Below are 20,476 nucleotides of genomic sequence, written 5' to 3' on the forward strand. Positions count from 1 at the left end.
GGAATCTGTCAAGTATTTTAAAGGCTCAATTCCAAGTCAAGTTACAAGCCATTTGTAATTACACACAAGTGGAGTTGCTTGTCTTTTTCGATCAGGACAGCTGAAAGTATACACGTGTTCTGTTGCAGACTGGAAGCCAACCTGTTTTGCTTACAAGATTTAGCCCATTTGAAGCTAATGCTATGAATGAACTTATAATGGTTTGGTTTATTTGAAGATATTTTGAGATGTATTTTCATGGTTTATTTTCCTTATTATAAATCGATGAAAGCATCAGTTAAATGTTATTTAATGTAATTATGGTGTCAAGTGGAGTCTCAAGTCATTGAATTTGTGAATCAAGTCCAAGTCATGTCACTTGAGTCCCAACCTTTGCTCATTGCTAAATTGGCAGCATATCTTTTTTAAACATAGACTGTTATACACATTAAATATGTGAATATGTTGTTCTAATCTAGATATTATTTATTAGTTGTCTTGTTTACAGATTTGAATACAGATAAAATACTGTATTACCTTACATTACGTTCAATACATTACATTACATTGAGCTTTCATCAAAATCAACCAACAAGTATCCTGCAGGTACATTAGCTCTCAACCAGCCAAACCCTTGTGAGCTCTGCTTTGAGTTTTTCTTTAGTTTTGTTAGGGTGGGCGTTTTAGTTAACATGTAATTGGGTGAACTGACCCTAAACATATTTCGACACAGCCAGTCCTGCCTGCTCACAGTGAGAGTGCAGCCCTGACCTGGAAGATATTAAGTGCAGCGTTAATGTTTGAGCAGAGCAGCGACAGCTTCCTGCAGCCTGCTGCCCGACACAGAGCCCTGTCTGCCGCACCGACGGTGAGCGCCTCCGCTGTTTGTAAGCTTAAAACACAAGGTAGGCTATCAATGGTCAGGAAGCAGGGAATGGCTGTGGCTGATTTAAGTGTAGGTTCAAGGAAGTTGCAGGAAAGTTCGATCAGTCCTGAGTACACATGAAGTCACATGACTCTTCAGTCTGTAATGTTTGTTTCGTGTCTGTTCAGCTAATCACGGAGGACTTCACCCACCATGGAGATCTCTTTTGCAGGCAAACGAGCTCTGGTGACCGGGGCAGGAAAAGGTGAATGAAACACTACAATACCATACAGTCTATATTGGCTACAATACACACACAAGACGTGTAGAGAGCGTGCAGTGACACCAGCAGGCTGCTTTAAGCATCACTTTATGTCAAGATGTTTTCATATCCTTCATATCAGAGCAGGTTCGTACACTATTTGACTCTCTGTTAGCATTAGTTTGGCATTTTGTCTAGCTAGCAGCGGTTGAATAAGCGCCAGAGTGTAGGAATACTCTGTCACAGTTAAGGTATTCTAAATGTTCCTCCAGTGAAAGTAGAAAGTACTCTCATCTAAATGTACTTAAAGTAGCGACAGTAAAAGTAGTCATTGTTTGATTGGTCCATTTCAGAATAATATCTCTGATATGTTTTATAATTATTGATCATTAAAGTGTTCTCAGAGCTGGTAAAGGTGCAGCTAGTTTGAATGGCTTTGTAGACTGCAGGGTAGCTGCTGAATTTACTGCAGGTGAACTACAGTCTGATTTAAGGGCTGATTATATTTACCATCATTAATCCAGATCTGTAAAGAAACTAAAGGTTTACATTTGGCCCCCTCATTTTTTAAAATCCGATAGAAAAATCCAAACCCTCACAACGTGTCATAAAAAGCCTTACTAACTTAAAATATTATAATTAAACCTGCCATTCAATGTCTAGTTTAAATTCCTGGTAGTTTGTCATGCATCGATCATTTCTTTCAAATGCTAAATACTGGGACTTAATAAAAGCTGAGGTAATGAAAATTATTTTTAAATAAAGCATTTCAAACTCTGTTATAAATCACATGTGAACCTCAGATCTGAGGAAGGTGTGTGATGAATCGGCTTGTAGCGCCAGACAGCGTTGTCTGTGAGAAAGTAGATATAACAAAGCTTTGTTTGGAGCGCAGAGTGGCAAAGCCTGAGACATGTGTGGAATGTGTGTGTTAGTGTGTGTGAGTGTGTGTGTCAGCTCTGGTGTCACAGCAGCAGCTCCTCTCTGTAATAGGTCTTTGTGTTTATGGATGTTTTGTGTCTCAGGGATTGGCAGGGCCACGGCTCTGGCTCTGGCACGCTGCGGGGCAAAGGTCACAGCGGTCACACGCACACAGGCCGACCTCCACAGCCTGCTGCAGGAGGTACTCACCTACTTTCACTAAGAAATATACAAGATGGATGGAGAGACAATTATTTAGAGATGGTTGGGAGAGGGTTAAAACACTATGCATGACATCATCACAATGTGGCTTTTCATTTGGGTTTCATCCTCTAAAACAGACTTTGGCTGTCATGACACCATGGTTGTTTAGTTTTCAGAAGTTATCTATAATGTTTTCATTCATCCCATAAATCAGAGCTTTCAGTGCAGTTAGAGTGCCTCCATGCAACTTGGGGGAAGTCAGAATCAATAAATTGTCTGATAGGAAATCATTTAATTATTGTTTCATTTATAAAAAAAATAAAGCAACCTGTTATTATAAACAACAAAATGTAAACAAAATATCCACATAATTATTATTTGGCAGCACAATTATTGTTATTATTTGTATTATTATTTTCATTATTATAATTAAGGATATTGTGTATTGACAAAGCTTACTAGCTGTACTGGATATATTCAGTGTACAGTGTATTGCTGCTCATTAAAAAAAATGTACGGTTTGGATTGACTGTTTTCTATGCGTTGATCATAGTTGATTGGATCAGTACTAGCTGCCTATCAAATCATTCAATATAAATGTGTCACATTTAAACAGTCCTGTTGTTCCCCTCTATCTCCTCCTCTCTCTATGCTCTGCACCGTCATGTCTGCTGTTGCTCCTCACTCAGTGTGACTCCATCACCCCAGCGTGTGTGGACCTGGCAGACTGGGGGGCCACGGAGGCGGCCCTGCAGGATGTGGGCCCCATCGATCTGCTGGTGAACAACGCAGCCTTTTGCACTCTGCAGCCGTTTCTGGAGGTCACACCCGACAAGTTTGACCAGTAAGACAACACGCAAGATACTTTAAATGGACACTTCAGCCCAAAAATCCAAAAGTTAATATCTGTTCCTGTTCCTCGCAGTGCTGTGTCTGATTCTAGGTTGTTTTGAGTTACCCGTCAAAGAGATGTCTGTCTTTTTCCAATTGAATATAACTAGATGTCATCCTGCATGTGTAGCTCAACGCGGCAATGTACAGCTTGTATAACAGTGTACATTTGCTGTGCCCTCAAAATAACTCAACACACAGCCATTAATGTCTAAACCACTGGCAACAGAAGTGATTACACCCCTAAGTGAAAATGGCCAAATGGTGCCCAAAGTGTCAATATTTGGTGTGGCCACCATTATTTTCCAGAACTGCCTTAACTCTCTTGGGCATAGAGTTCACTAGAGCTTCACAGGTTGCCACTGGAATCCTCTTCCACTCCTCCATGACAACATCACGGAGCTGGTGGATGTTAGAGACCTTGCTCCCCTCCTCCTTCTGTTTGAGGATGCCCCACAGATGCTCAATAGGGTTTAGGTCTGGAGACATGCTTGGCCACTCCATCACCTTTACCCTCAGTTTCTTTAGCAAGGCAGTGGTCATCTTGGAGGTGTGTTTGGGGTCGTTATCATGTTGGAATACTGCCCTGCGGCCCAGTTTCCGAAGGGAGGGGATCATGCTCGGCTTCAGTATGTCACAGTACATGTTGGCACTCACGGTTCCCTCAATGAACTGCAACTCCCCACAGCTGGCAGCACTTATGCAGCCCCAAACCATGACACTCCCATCACCATGCTTGACTGTAGGCAAGACACACTGGTCTTCATACTCCTCACATGGTCGCCGCCACACACGCTTGACACCATCTGAACCAAACAAGTGTATCTTGGTCTCATCAGACCACAGGACATGGTTCCAGTAATCCTTGTCCTTAGTCTGCTTGTGCTCAGCAAACTGTTTGCAGGCTTTCTTGTGCATCATCTTTAGAAGAGGCTTCTTTCTGGGATGACAGCCATGCAGAACAATTTGATACAGTGTGCGGTGTATGGTCTGAGCACTGACAGACTGACCCCCCACCCCTTTAACCTCTGCAGCAATGCTGGCAGCAGTCATACGTGTATTTTCAAGAGACAACCCCTGGATATGACGCTGAGCACGTGCACTCAACTTCTTTGGTGGACCATGGCGAGGCCTGTTCTGAGTGGAACCTGTCCTGTTAAACCGCTGTATGGTCTTGGCCCCCGTGCTGGAGCTCAGTTTCAGGATGTTGGCAATCTTCTTATAGCCTAGGCCATCTTTATGTAGAGCAACAGTTCTTTTTTTCAGATCCTCAGAGTTCTTTGCCATGAGGTGCCATGTTGAACTTCCAGTATGCATTCTTGCTTTGGTGGTGAACTGTGCCCTCAATGATTTCGTACTCGTAGGCTGCAGCAGCAAATAGTCTGTTCTGTTCGATTTGTTTAATGTGTCTTTCATCCCCAGGTCTTTCGATGTGAATGTGAAGGCGGTGCTGCATGTCTCCCAGGTACAATTATACCTCAGATCCTCATCACTACACCTGCATGTCCTACATTCCAGGCTCCATGATGTTCTTTTGTCTTCCCTGCTAGGTCAATGTTTTGCTGATGTTAACATTAATAATAAACTTAGGTTTGTGTGTCGTGGAAAGTACATTATTTGGACGTGCTGGTTGTAACAGCAGCACTTCACCAAGCAGGGATACTCTTAGAGTCATGAGATGAGAGTGTCACGCATCACCGCTTTCTCTGCTGACTTAGCATGTGAAATTTAGCTGTTTAGAAGAGAGCAGATTTTACAGTTAAATCATTGATTTTTAATTATGAAAGTAATGTCTTGGACCAAGTCTATACTTTAATAGTGAATGGTGTTTCAGTTAGAGTAAGAGTTATGTAATTTTCATTAACTTTAGAGTAGTTTCTTAGGTGAAATGTGAGAATTTCCTCACGCTAATATCAAACCATGCTGCTGATGATAGCTACACTGCTAGATGTGCATATGTGCACACATATAGTGTACATGTTCTAAAATACATTTCTTCATAAGTTTTCAGCAACAGCTGATTATAGTAATTCCTAAATGGATTTAAAATCAGTGGTGAGTTTTTTTTTGTTCTTTGCAAACCACATGGCGAAGTTGTGATGTGTTCTCATAGCATTTTTAATTATTCATACTTATTATTCACCACTTACCCCAGGAGGGTGTTTTACAACAAATTGAACTCATTATACTGTATTTTACTTTAATGTATTATTTTATAAAGCTTGTTTGTAATGTCAGAGTGTGTCTCTGTGGTCAGATAGTGGGCCGGGGTATGAAGGCCCGAGGATCCGGAGGCTCCATCGTGAACGTGTCCAGCCAGGCCTCGCAGTGCGCCCTCAGAGAGCACACCGTCTACTGTGAGTACAGACCTGTGAAAACACCCACCTGCAGGGTTCTGTTTCTATGGAGAACAGATTTGAGTTCTTATATCACTTGAAACAGTATCTGATAGAGGCGTTCCGTACGTCCATCCTCTAATCTGTCACTGGCTGAATCAGCAGCTTTGAGAAAATGCTAAACAAATATTCAGAATCAGAATCCAAGTAAAGCCAAGTAGGTTTAAACATACAAAAAATATATATTTAAAGACATAATGAAACAGTGTACACATAAAATGAAAGATCTCCTGTAAGTGACTCTGCTAATTACTACAGATACTGCGAATGACGTCACTTCCTGTTGTCTCTGCTTCCTGTTGTTGTTCAGGTGCCACTAAAGCAGCTCTGGACATGCTGACTAAAGTGATGGCTCTGGAGCTGGGCCCCCACCAGGTGAATTCACACCCACACATCATCTGAATGTATTTTGGTTCATTTGACCTATTACTCACTGACTGATCAGAGAGAAAGCAACCCCTATGTATGTAACACCTATTATGCACTTAATGTGTGTGTAACCTCTTTTTATTTCTATGCTTCTCTTAAATTGTAGACACGCGTTTCATTCTTTCATAATGACAGTCGAGTGACAGGTTATGTGTAAGGGTTATTAATGAAGAATATTAAATAGGTACAATTAAATCTCTTTCATTTAGCTCTGGTGTTAATAATAAGGTGTTTCCCCCTGATTGAATGTGTGGTGGTCAGATCCGTGTGAATAGTGTGAACCCCACAGTGGTGATGACCGACATGGGTCGACTGGGCTGGAGCGACCCCGCGAAATCCAAGACCATGACGTCCAGAATCCCCCTGGGCCGATTTGCAGGTTAGAGACCAGCGGCTGGTTGTACATGACAGCATGATCATATGAAAGTTCTACTGCAGGAATACAGGGACATTCAAATCCAGAGGTGGAAGAAGTACTCAGATTCCCTACTTGAGTAAAGTATTAATATCAAAGCCTTAAAATACTCCCATAACGACTCAAAATCCTGGGTCCAAATGTTATTTCAGTAAAAGTAGCATCAGCCAAATGTACTCATTTCGCAGAATTCCTTTTGTATAAGTGCTGTATTGTTATAAGATATAACATAATTCAGTTTTTATCATTAGAAAATACAAGAGTTTTTTTATGTATTCATTTGTGAATAGGGAGCACATTTTGGAACGTACTGGGTGAATTAGCAGTACATTTATTTCATATAAACACATATCTTTATGTAAGAAGTACCAAATAAATGTACTGCATTAAAAGTACAATATTTCCCAAACAAAGTAGCAGAAAATGGAAATACTTAAGTAAAGTATAAGTATACCAAAATGATACTTAAGTACTGTACTTATCAAATACTGTACTTTATACTTAGCAAATCTTTGTATATTTAAATGTAATTGTAAGTGTGTGCTGTGGAATACGGTTCCTCTGAGGAAAAGGCGGAATAATGGCTGCAATAGCATTGCTTTATAGAATGTTGCACTCATTAAACATATACATTATTGAGATTTACCTCTTTACAATGGTTGTCTTTTATAACCAAGATTTATTTTCCTTTTTTCTTTATTTATTTTTAAAATATATTATTGTGTACTGAGTTAGATTTTCAAATATTTTAAGAATGATCATGCCTCATCAGGGAAAATTATTCTATATCTTTATAAATAAACAAAAATAAATCAGACTGTGGTTGGGTGTTAAGGACAGATCTGGAGTCAGTGCCTGCTCTGTCCAAAGTTTAAAACACCTTCCTATTAAACAGACGGATACATCGTATATCTGTACCTCCAGTCTTTATGCTAAGCTAGGCTAACCACATCTCAACCCACAGCTTTGGACACAGTCCATCATCTCGCTCTCAAAATGAAAGCAAAAAGGCGTGTCCAAAAATGATGGACCACTATTTGATGTTGAGGTTATTCTCATCTTCACTTCACAGGGGGGGGGGGGGGGGGGGGGGGGATACCAGGATACCAGGGTGGGAGGCTGATGGTTAATTAAGATTCAGGAATGTGGATTCAGCCTCCCCATCATGACCTCTTATTATATTTAAGTGGAGCGAGAGCTGCGTTCACATTCCTTGCGTTGACGTGTAGCGTGTTCTCAGTAGGTGACAGACTGCACAAAAGACTGACCTCTGGGATTCAGGTTTCCAACTTTTCATGAATGCAATTAACACTAATATTACAATTATGGTTAGGAGGGTTGCAGACAAATCGGTGCAATACTGCAGGGTGTAGAACATAAGGTTCATACATGTGCTCAGCCTGTGCCCCTTCACTCTGACACCCCTCCATCATGCATGTGTTAGTGCATGTGTCCATTTGAAATCTAACTGTATATTAACACCTGCATTTCTTCTCCTTCTCCTTATCCTTCTCCTTCTCCTTCTCCTTATCCTTCTTCTTCTTATTATTCTTCTGTGTTTCCTGTGTGTGTGTGCAGAGGTGGAGGACGTGGTGAACAGTATTTTGTTCCTGCTCAGTGATAAGAGCAACATGACTAGCGGAGTCTCTCTGCCAGTGGACGGAGGCTTCCTGGCTTGCTGAGCAACAGGAGCCACCTGCCACCAATATAACCTTCATACCTTCCCTGTGTTAGAAGTCATTTTGTTTTATAAATAAAATGCACAACAAACCTCAAACCTTACTTTTTGTTTATTGTGCTTATTCCATTTAATATTGGCTCATGTTTCTGTACATTTTGACTACAGCTGTGGATTGAGGTTACCTGTAAATACTCTTCTTGTATGGAGGGGAATTACTTTCTAGAAAAGGTGACTCATAATGTATTGAGTATGTATTTCAGGACACAAAATAGATAATCGATACCAGAATGAACCCTCAAAGATATGGATCATTAGGGATGGCTGATAAAAGCTCATTATTATTTTCTGGATTTATCAATTCATTACCTTTAACTGATGTTGTAAAGACTTACGTTTTTCTTTAGTTTCAGGTGGTGTTTTCAAATAGTTTTATTTTATAAGCAGAGTCTAAAATCACATAGCAGAACAAAATGTTTGTTCATTTTGATTATACAAGTTATTTTATTATTGATGGACTAATAGATCTAATTGTCTGTTTTATGCCACTTCATACTTCTACTCCAATATGGAACTTTTGACTACATGTATTTGACAAGATTAGTTACTTACTATCACTTTGAAGGTTTATATAATTCATTGAAGTTAGCTCCACCTTCACCAGTTAACAAATTAAAACTGATTTCACATATTTAATAGATATTTCGATCCAGTATGTAAAATATATTATTCAGAAATGGTCATTTTGCATTATAAGTATTTTAGTTTTGGTACTTTCAGTATATATTGATGCTTATACTTTTGGACTTTCAATTACTCAAATTCTGAATGGCAGATGTTTACTTCTAAGTATTTCCGTGTTATATTGTGGAGGTAATACTAAGTAAATGTATTAAATATTTAGTAAAAGAGTAACATTAAAATACATTTTGAATCACTAAAAACAATGTATTATTTCCTTAAATGATAGTAAGCCAGGTTACTTTAACCGTGAGCTTGTTATTAACCATGTTCTCATTTACTGTATTTACCCAGAGCAATGAGTCCATGTACTTCATTCTGTTGCTTTCATGTACAAATTATTATTGGATGTAAAGTGAGGAATAAATGAGGCCAGACTGCAGAGTGCCTTACATATACATTTGTATTTAGTATACAAAAAATTGAAATATTCCACCACACAGACATGTGAAGTAATAAAAAATAAGACAGACAGTTGGAACAAGTATACAAGTCATCTTACATTACATACATACATGGCCAATGCATTTCATTATACAGCCTCTCCTAAGAATTACAGTGGGTCAATAACCAGAGAACTTCCATGCAATAGTAGCTTTTAGACTTTTTTGCTGCGTTTCTCATCTACATTTCAACACCTTCAGCTAGCAGGACCACACAACATGAGTCAACCACAGATTGCTATGCCAACCAAAGACAGCATGACAGATGGGGCTGCAGTGCTGCGTCTCCCCGCGGGGGGGAGACAGACACACCGCAGACCGGAACAGAAATGCATTTCATAAAAGGCGACACACTACAGAGATTGGCCCCTTTATTGTACACTGTTAGCAACACTTCTAACTTCAACACAAGCGACTATAATCCCTTTAGTTTCAATTGTTTTAGTTTCAAGAGCTAAATATTCAGGTACATGTAGATATATATTCATAACGCATTCCTTTTTCTAAGGATTATTCTGTACATCACTAGATGTCGTTAATATCCATTTTTTCTTTCTTTATGTCCACAGATTGCTGAAAGTCTTGTGTATTACTACAATACAATATGAAATAGTACCAAAAACTGGACACTAAAAAACTTGGCTTAAACAATACTGTCTTTATGCACTACCCCCACCAACGCGTGCTTGTCCACACACACACACACACACACACACACACACACACACACACACACACACACACACACACACACACACACACACACACACACACACACACACACACACACACCAGTGTTCATTTACACGCTTGTGACGCACTCGCCCACACACACACACACACACACACACACACACACAAAGAGGAGATTTAAACGATGGGATAAATTAAGACAGAATATTTTAAGACCCATGCAAGCTCCTCCGCCCCCGGAGGCAGAAGTCAGGCAGCAAGGTTGTTCAGCTCCCCATGTTTGGCATGCTCGTCTGTTCACAGTTAGATGAAGTTACCCAAAGACACTTGACTCAGATCACATGTTGGTCCAGAGAAAGAAATTCACATTTTAGTTTTCATCCTGAACGGATAGCGCAGATCGATGCTGGCAGGAAGCTTTGGGTAAATATGTGGTTGTGTCGGATAATTTGACCAAAAATATTTTACTCAGGAGTTTTTTCCAGAGCCTTCATCACATTGGCTTAATCAGTTGATAAGATTCATACGTTGTTATTTTGACCTTGGAAATAGCAGTCACATCTCACAGCCTTTTTTGAGCAAATTATTTTTGCTGTTCAGGCAAAAAAGGTGAGGATAAAAGCTCCAGAAACACCAATTAAGTGGACCTTGTGTTTATTTTAACAAGGTAAAGTCAATATTGCAAACTCAAACGCAAAGTAAACTTAGGAAAGTGGATTAGATTAAATGAGAAAAGCCTAAAAAGAGTGATGAGATCAGAGTTTCTTTTAGCTAGGTCACTTCCATATTTTACTTTTATTGGACCATTGTTTAGGCTGTCATTCCTACCAATATCCATTAAATTGCTATCATTTAAATAACTGCTGAGATGGGAAGGAAGCAAACATGTTATCTAGTGTAACAGCTTATCTAAAGAACAGCTGGCCAATATTATCCGTGTGGTCATTTAATTAAATACACTGATTTGACAATAAGCAACATATTAGTGCAGATCTGTGAAATAAAAGCTTTAAATTAGATTGTGACAAGACAGGATTAATAACAAGTTGCTTTAAAGCACTTTCTTGTGTTAATGGCTCTTCACATTGTGTGTTTTTAAATCAAATGTGTTGTGTTTTTACTGATGGAATGAGGCCAACACTACAAAAATAAAACCCAGGTTTGAATAAAACTGAATTCCCTTTAACTCATCACTCAATTCTTCTACCACATTATTTACATGTAAGACACCATGCTCTATTTGTGAGTGAATGCAGGCAGTAGCATCTTGTTTGACTGTCAGATAAACAGATTTCTGTTTGCATGCCATTTAGTCTCCACAAGCTGATCTTGGATCAGGAGCTGAGGGTAACTTCAGACCTGAAGGCGTTAGTACACTTCCTATCTAGTCAACACTGCATTAATTCAAGCAAACATGGCTGAAACACAAGAGATGTAGCAGTATGAAGACAGTAAGAGAAACTGTAGTCAGCCCTCATGGCAGCGTGTGTGTTTCTATGAGTACAAAGTATGTGGACAGTCACTGAGAACCTATGAGCCCATTCAGTTATGGTAAAAAAATTGGATTAAATATTGGTCTTGTTGCCAATATCACTCTGAAAAAACATCAATATAAAGAAAGCAATCTCAGCAGTGCACACTCACTCTCGCTAGTTTTCTCTCATCCTCTCAGAGAAGTAGTGGTTGTTGTTCATGGTGATGTAGTGTAGTGTTGAAGCATGTGTCCTCCTCAGAACATGGTGCACCTCTTCCCCCTCTTCTTCACAGGCGGGGGGCAGAGCACGGCTCGGATGGCCTCGTCGAATACCGTCTTCAGGCCTCGCTGAGTCAGCGCAGAGCACTCCAGGTACTTCACAGCACCTAGAAGAGGAAGAGGGCATGATGGGAAGGAGATTTCTCAGTGAGTGACACTGCGCCTGGTGCTAAAGTATAGTAGGAATGGAGACAGGTAAAAAGACCTCCATCAGCCTGAGTGCCTGAGTATTCCTGAATGAAGTGGAACAGCGTCCGAAACCTCCGAACTCTTCACCTTTACCACACTGGAAATGGATGGTTGTGAACTAAAATAACTTTCAAACGTTTCAATAACATCTCATTTATTGATTAATCGATAGTTATTGGATGTGTAGAGAAAAACACCATGAATGCATTCAGGAAAAGATTGAAATGTGCATTCTTATTGTGAATTCTTATAGGATTTATTGCATTGCAAAAAAAAAGGCCCTCAGAAAAGGAAAAAAAAAATCAGGGAGGGGCTGTGGGGCAGGCTTTACCCCCCGCCTCAAGCATGGAGGGTGCATTGCTTTGTTATGCTTGGGAAAGTGATCAACAGTAAGGCAATGAATACAAAAATATATTAGGCTTTGAACAAAGAGAATATCATGAACAATTTGCAAAGGCTTGAAAAGAATACTACCTCTAAAGCTCATAATAAACATCAAGTATTTTGGTCCATTATTTAGTACCGTACACTGTGCTACAGTGCCACACTATCCAGGATTCAAACCTGCGTCCACCGCATCAGGGAGCGCTAGAAAATGTGTTGCATGCTCATTTTTGACAAACCTACTGTCTGAAGTATTGTGATTCCCCGGTTAACCTGATAATAACTTGCTCCCTTGAATTGAAATGACTGGCTTGTATAAATGACAAGCCAGTCATTTATACAAGCCAGTCATATGACTCAACATGAATCATTTGTGGCAGCGTTATACTCATGTATCCAGTTGTGCAAGCAGCACACACACACACACACACACACACACACACACACACACACACACACACACACACACACACACACACACACACACACACACACACACACACACACACACACACACACACAAACACACACACACACACACACACACAGCCACACAGCCTCACCAATCTCTCTGGCCATGGCCAGGCCCTGCGGGTAGGTGATGGGGGACAGCTTCTTGTCCCGCAGCCTCTCGATGGTGTCCTTGTCATCTCGCAGATCCAGCTTGGTGCCCACCAGGATGATGGGTGTGTTGGGGCAGTGGTGCCTCACCTCAGGGTACCACTAGTGCACCGCACACACAATCGCATGTACAAAGGACAAAGTCAGTGAGAGGGAGGAGAAAGAAGAACTGTTAGACACAGAAAGAAAGCAACGAGCGCCTTTCCACAGTGACATTCAACACTGAGTAGTGGAGCTAGAGGAAGCTGTTTGTAACAGAATGAAATATTAATGGATAAAAACATCCTCAGGCAGAGCAGCCTCGATCACATGACCTGATGAGAGGATCCCGTCACACAGACTCTACAGAGGAAGGCTGGACCTTCAGGAAAGTGTGGTTTGATATGAGAGCGTCCCATGATGCTCAGCAGACTAAACCACAGTCGGCACTCACCCTCCCTCTGCAGAGTTTGACTTGTTCAGACCTCGCCTCACAACGCGTCTCTGTACTGCCTCCCCGGGGGAAGCAGTTCCAGTGCAGACTGTTCTAAGCCGAGGTCTGAGCAGGTGGGGTAATAAAGGTATAATAAGCCAGGTGGAGCCAAAGATGTGCCTCCTTGTGGTCAGACTCGGCATGGAGGCTTGGGGGGGCACTCAGTCAGCGTACTGACCTTAGCTCGGACGTTCTCAAAGGAAGCCGGGCTGACCAGGGAGAAGCATATCAAGAACACATCCTGGGAGAGAATCAGAGAGACGGCTAGTTGAGAGGGAGATATGTGTGTGTGTGTGTGTGTGTGTGTGTGTGTGTGTATGTGTGTGTGTGTGTGTGTGTGTGTGTGTGTGTGTGTGTGTGTGTGTGTGTGTGTGTGTGTGTGTGTGTGTGTGTGTGTGTGTGTGTGTGTGTGTGTGTGTGTGTATGTGTGTGTGTGTGTGTGTGTGTGTGTGTGTGTGTGTGTGTGTGTGTGTGTGTGTGTGTGTGTGTGTGTGTGTGTGTGCGTGTGTGCGTGCGTTTGAAATGTCACGTTTTTAATATATGTAGGTTCTAAAATTAAATCATGTTTCATTTATCTTCTGCTGATCAAATTAAATGTTTGACGGGACACATTTTCCACACTGCTCAACAAGAGGGGAGCATTTCTAATATATGTTTGACATTATTAGGTTTTGTTAGCCTGTTAAGTCAAGTGCTCATTGACTAACCCTAACCCTAGCAGTAAACAATTAGGAACATTTATTTCTTAGTAAGAATTAGTCTGTTTTGTTCAAAATATCATTGTTTAGAAAAGGTGTGTGAATCTCCATTTAGAAATGAAAATGTTTTAAATGTAATGAAATGTATTATATCAACAGATTTCACATAACTGTATTAGGTTAGTTGAAAGCAGTTATATTAAGGGAAACCTATTATTTTTTATTTAAACTTCACAGTATTGCTTTCGACTAACCTATTATAACTATGTATAATCTGTTGATATAATACATTAAATTCAATTTGTTGTGTGTGTGTGTGTGTGTGTGTGTGTGTGTGTGTGTGTGTGTGTGTGTGTGTGTGTGTGTGTGTGTGTGTGTGTGTGTGTGTGTGTGTGTGTGTGTTTGCGTGTGTGTGTAAATGTGAGTGTGTATGTGTGTGTGTGTATGTGTGCGTGTGTATGTATGTGCGAGTGTGTGTGTGTGCGGGAGGAACGGGTTTGAATACCGTCTGTGGGTAAGACAGTGGTCTGAGCCTATCGTAGTCCTCCTGTCCGGCTGTATCCCAGAGGCCCAGGTTCACTGGCTTTCCATCCACCATCACGTTGGCAGAGTAGTTGTCAAAGCTGCAGGAAGGCGGACAGTACACTCAGTAACACGCAGGAAGGGAATGTGTGCATACACCTAGCTGATCTGTTGCATTTAGAAATATAAAGTGGTGCAGTGATAACATATTGCTGTTAGCGTCACAAGGAAAGCTCAACAGAAAGCCAAGGAGATGTTCTGAGCTTCTATTGGATCTTGTCATTTCTGAAGAAAGAAAGCTCTGTGTCAAACACATGGTCCTGATACTTACACGTTTTGTTCAACAGGATTATCTCCACACCACTCTAAGATTTTTTAATGCGTTAACCCAACAGCCAGAAGTAAAAATCTGATGCTAGGCTATTAATAAACATCACCATCACTAAGCTAAAGGCGGCTAATGGTTGCTGTGATGACGTTTTTGTCCTAAAAATGGCGGTATCACGTAAAAGCGTATTAGCTGACTTATTGTCGTAAAACATAAAAGTGAACATTTCTTCAGCTTGTTTTAACCACAGACCTTATTTCAGATATCTAACAAAAACACATTAAAAAAATATTCACTTTGAGACGAGTGCTAAAATGCTAACTCATTTCCAGGTTCAGAAGTCATTACTGCACCACTTATTTTGGTAAGATTAAATCATTCTAGCTAGGTGTGCAGTCATGTATTACCATATACACATATATTTAATATTAAAAACATATTATTATATTACAAACAATTGAGAAAATGTTTGTACATAATTTGACAAAGTGAATCCTAAATCAAAGTCCACTTACTAGTTGTGCTCGACCATGTTTAGTGTAGTTGTTTTAGCTGAATATGTATTTATTATATTCTTGTTAAATCTCTCTATTACTAGCTTTTAAGGGTTGTTTAATTTATTTTAGCCATAGTTGTTATTTGATATGTTGCACCCATGGGACTAGCAGAAAATAAATGTTGTTGTTCCTGAACAATGACACTAGAGTTCTTGAATGATCTATGAAATGATCAATAGCTGGCATAGTATAAACGCTTTCCCAGGGTGGGCTATTGTTCACTGTTACTCACACGGTGGGGATGTATTCACCGGGGAAGGCATTGGTGGTGTAGCTGATCAGGAGACAGGTCTTACCCACCGCCCTGAGGAGGAGGGACAGCAGAGGACATCAGGATTAACATGTAACACACTTTCACACTCACACACACAAAAACTCCCTCTGTGTGTGTGAGTGTGTGTGCATGAGAGTAGAGGCAGGCTCCCATTTACTGTGCCACACAGACACTGGCCTACATTCATGTCGCCTGAGGGACACAGTAGCCCCCTATGATACCCCCCCTCCACACACACACACACACACACACACACACACACACACACACACACACACACACACACACACACACACACACACACACACACACACACACACACACACACACACACACACACACACACACACACACAACCTCTCCTGCTCTACAGTACCCCACCTCCCCTCCCCTCCTACACCATACTGATGCCACACAGATTGATGGTGGCATGGGATAGGTATTGGCTGTCTGCTCATGCATGAAGTGACGGGTGGTTAAGCGTGCATGTTTCCATAAACACAGCTAACGGTGGAGACACACAGCGCCAATGTGTGTGACAGAGCAAGGACACTAATATTAGGTCAGCGAGTTTCTCTGGGTAGGATGGAGAGCAGGACAGAGAAGAATAGAGGTCAAGGAAATAACAGACATTTAGATTAAAACATTATATTTTTAACAGTTTCTGACAGTGTTTGGCTCTACATACTACAATTCCCATGAGCCTTCATTGCTGTTGCCATGGAGAAGGCTGAAATCAGAGCTGTAAGAATATTTTGAAGAATTTGATATTGCAGGTTGGACAAAAACACTACCCCACACTACTATACTGTAATTTATTAAAGAAGAAGAAAATACTCCAAAAGTAAATTCTCTAAAAAGGCTTATCTGCTTGTTATTAGCAGGAAACCAAAATGATTTTAAAATATTGTAGTCCATGTTATTAGATATTTCGTGCTGACAAGCACCTTTGGAGTTGTGGCAAACACCCGTGCTTTTGTCTTTATGTCAACAGGAACCAGATATTCTCTAACAAATGTGTTATCGGTTGCACTGATGATTGAGCCAGGAGACTTTAATGTCTATGTAAGACTTGAGTCTAAGTGTTGCTTAATATTGGGCCTCATGTAGGAAGCATTAAAATAACAAATGTCCTCTTATTTTGGTTCATATCCTTGATTTTTTCTGACTTTGTAAGTACCCATTGATTCCTTGAATTTTCATGTTTTATTTTTGTTGCTTTTTTTCTTTGTTTTTTTTTTGGTAGAAGACTCTTACCGAGATTTAAAAAAAATAACATGTCCTGTTCACAGTTCACAAATGATTTGTCCAACGTAAGGAAATGTGTTTTTAAACCTGAGGAACAATTAAAAAATGCCTGAATATTATATCATTTAATCAAGCTTCTTACATGTTTTCAGTAATTAAAATGACTGGATTTCTAAATAATTACTTTTGGTCTATTTATCCAAATTAACCATAGGAGGATGATATTGTGCATATGCCTGGCTTACAAAATAAGCTTTCTGATTTTCCTGTGTTGCCAGTATGACAAAGAATCACATGTTGACTTTGTTGAAATTCTTCCTCCTACAGTCTTTTTTTGGGTGCTTCTCTCTAATACTCCGGCGCCTGTTTTGGTTGCGTTTCCCTTTCTAATAATAAACAACCGACCAGACGCCTCCAATTTACATCAAGTAGGATTCACGATTCAGCAACTCTCGTTAAGAGCAGATTTGGACGGTTAAGAACGTTTGGTGCATCTTGATTTGACTTTTGTTATTTTCCTCTAAACAGGAGATTAAGAGAAATATAAGATGCACTTGAGAGAATATGGCTACATGTGAGAGAAAGAGCAATGACTTTCACTTCCACAACACAGTAACACAAACATACACATGAACACGCGTGCACACACACACACACACACACACACACACACACACACACACACACACACACACACACACACACACACACACGTACAGTAGAAATGTTTACTTGTCATAATAGGAAATTCTAGCACAGCTGTTACTAAAAACATTAACAATGGTTCAGTAAACCGTGACAGTGTGACAGCTTGAACTATTCCAGAACCCTGAAACTGAAGCAGCGACATGGGAATGAACCATCATTAATTTCGTCATTTACTCCTGTGCTTTTTCTATTGTCACATGCACTGTGTGGATGAAGCCAAAAGAAAAGCAAACACGAAGGAGCCTTTTGCAGTCTAACTGATGGCCAACAACCAATTTGGTTGTCCGCTTGTATAGAAGTCTATGAAAAAATGTGTTACGTCTTCTTCAAAACAGCATATTGTTTCTTTTAAAATAGGGCTTCATTTAGAGTATGCTTTAAGGCATATCTACCTTGTGATTGACAGGCCCTACCACATCGACCTGTCAATCATTACAGAGGCGTAGCAATGCGTTTCCCTGGCCAGCTCCACCCTCTTGTCACCTCTGACTGCAGCAAAACAAGAAGCGAACGCCCAAATACAAAACTGAAGGTTCAAAACGATGGTCCACCAACCAATGGGTGACTTCATGGATGGCTACTTCCCCTTTTCACATACAATCTATGTTCAAAATATCTTCTGTAAAATGTCCTGTTTGGTTATTTGGATCCTCCCTGACTGGTAAACACCTCCTATGTGTTTGTAATGCAGGTTTTCTCTTATAAATGAGTAATTTGCAAAAGAAGGCTGATGACATCACCATGTTTTGTAATGCTTCAGAAAATCTCTCTCCAGAGGCTGAGCAGTACTCCCCATTAAGAGAGCTAGATGTCTGCCATTAGAGGCTCTTTTAAGTGATTTGTGACATTTAAGAATTCACATTTTGCACATATCTGTCATATAAAATATTAATATTCAAAATCTGACAAAGCTAATGTATTTTAAAGTCAATCTGTTTAGTTCCAGCATTCTGACATACATCATAATAAGCAGCACTCAGGCAAGGCGTATTTTTTTCTCACAATTGACACAAATGGCTCGTTTTTCTCAGGCTTAATCTATACAAAGCATTGATATCAGAAGGAGTGGAGAAAATGCTGCTGCAAATGTCTGCCCACATGCAGCTGAATGGGCTCTGGCTGCACTAAGAAAGGCTCAGTGTGAGCAGAATGAGGACAGCGGGGCCTGTTTGTGACAGGGCCACAAATTCCTTAGCGTGCATCAGCACTTCAGCCTGCCTCCAGTGGCCTACGAGGCGTGTAGGTGTTCCCGCATCCGCCGCGACCGCCACAATGAACGTGCGGGCCACGATGCAATCGAACCGAATGCAACCACAAAGCCGATCTCGGAGGGGAGATGTGGAGCAGAAAAAGCAGGACGACCGACAGCTCGATCAGCCCCAGCCCCTTTTCCTACATAGCATCCTCCCATCACCCATCCATCCGTGGACGCTTCACCGAATAACACATAAAAACGACCGTTCTGCTGTTCATGTGTGTGTGTGCACGCTCTTACCCGTCGCCCACCACCACGCATTTGATAGCCTGCATCTTTACAGGAGCTGGACACGTTCAGGGAGCCGGTGTTGGTGCGTTAACGGATCCGACGGTCTGCACTGAGGTCTCGGATGAGAGCAGCGGGCCAGTCCGCTCGGCGATGGAGCCGCAGTGAAAGGGGTCGATGACGAGCAGCGACGAGCAACACCGGAAACTACCGAGTGTTTTTAAAGAGACAAGATCACAGAAAAGAAGCACCCCAGCAGAGGAGGGGATGATACCCGCCTTGCACTTCCGCTTTCGCATTATGCCTTAGCAGATGGTTACGGGACATCTTTACATTTTTCTAGATGATTGTGGCTGTGTTATTGCATATGGCATTCATTTCGGAAAGGTATTGAAGTTTTTTATCTTCCCATTTTACAATTTCAATCTCAGTCTTTATCATTACGGTTGTGGTGTATTAAATCTGTTCATACAGTTAGTTAAATGGTTCATATACAGTTAGACACTCTCGGATGTCATAGAGAGTGCAGAGAAGAGGTTGTTTAGAAAGTCTAATCTGGGGTGCCATAGGAGGGTGCATACGCCCTCTGGAATACGTCAGAGGGCCTCCAAGGATGAGTAAGAAAACTACATGTTGGACAAACGTATATATCTCACCTTAGTTGTTCTTATAGCTCACCTCCTTTGGTCACACACACACACACACACACACACACACACATTGGACACGCACACACATTCTCTCCTATAAATTGTAAGCACAAAGACAGTTCGGGGGGACTTCCACAATTGGCTCTGGGAACCTCGTATTGCCCGTGTGATACTATGCTGTTGTAATAAACCTTATTATATACAAGCTGGTGTCTCCGGAGACTTCTTCATCATCTTCACAAACGTCGCTACAAGATATATTACACAGTAAAAAAAAACAACCTATAAATCCAATGAAATCACAATTTTAGATCCGGCGGCCATTCAAATAAAAACATTCAATTATATCAGGCATTGAGTCTAGAGCTCTGGCTTCAGAATTATGGCAAGCCAGACTACTACTACTACTACTACTACTACTACTACTACTACTACTACTACTGCCAATGTGAATACTACTACAATTACTACTGTAACAACCACTAGCCTACATTGGTAGTTCCCGCCATTGTGACTATCAAAGGTTTTAAATGGATGTGAACCATCTTCACAGTTAATGATCTTTGGCTGTAATTTCAAGACCCAGTGACCTCATACATCCCCACCCCACCAGCACAACACACTGAATACTGTGATGTTAATTGTTAAATGTTAAAAAGCAACACAGGCTTT

At 40.8% G+C, this 20,476-nt stretch overlaps 2 protein-coding genes across 3 annotated transcripts; one reads left to right on the top strand and one right to left on the bottom strand.

The window, feature by feature from the left end:
* The first annotated feature begins 628 nt into the window (after positions 1-628).
* Positions 629-8,144, top strand: dcxr (dicarbonyl/L-xylulose reductase). Of its 2 annotated transcripts, none has more exons than XM_063893457.1 (9): positions 629-847; positions 1,033-1,109; positions 2,132-2,229; positions 2,921-3,075; positions 4,545-4,587; positions 5,380-5,479; positions 5,829-5,893; positions 6,209-6,326; positions 7,941-8,144. In XM_063893457.1, the coding sequence occupies exons 2-9, from the start codon at positions 1,058-1,060 to the stop codon at positions 8,042-8,044; spliced, it is 735 nt and encodes a 244-aa protein (XP_063749527.1). In that variant the 5' UTR covers positions 629-847; positions 1,033-1,057; the 3' UTR covers positions 8,045-8,144. The 2 variants fall into 2 exon arrangements, with proteins under 2 accessions (XP_063749527.1, XP_063749526.1); XM_063893456.1 differs by having other exon boundaries at positions 631-884.
* Positions 8,145-9,166: 1,022 nt separating this feature from the next.
* On the bottom strand, positions 9,167-19,378 carry rac3b (Rac family small GTPase 3b). The gene is made up of 6 exons (XM_063893339.1): positions 19,167-19,378; positions 15,674-15,745; positions 14,540-14,657; positions 13,515-13,577; positions 12,807-12,966; positions 9,167-11,777 (listed from the first exon to the last, which is right to left on the bottom strand). Exons 1-6 carry the CDS (start codon positions 19,199-19,201, stop codon positions 11,647-11,649), a joined length of 579 nt encoding a protein of 192 aa, XP_063749409.1. The 5' UTR covers positions 19,202-19,378; the 3' UTR covers positions 9,167-11,646.
* Between the last annotated feature and the right edge of the window lie 1,098 nt (positions 19,379-20,476).

The sequence above is a fragment of the Eleginops maclovinus genome, chromosome 10 (genome assembly GCF_036324505.1).
Source record: "Eleginops maclovinus isolate JMC-PN-2008 ecotype Puerto Natales chromosome 10, JC_Emac_rtc_rv5, whole genome shotgun sequence".
Taxonomy (NCBI): domain Eukaryota; kingdom Metazoa; phylum Chordata; class Actinopteri; order Perciformes; family Eleginopidae; genus Eleginops; species Eleginops maclovinus.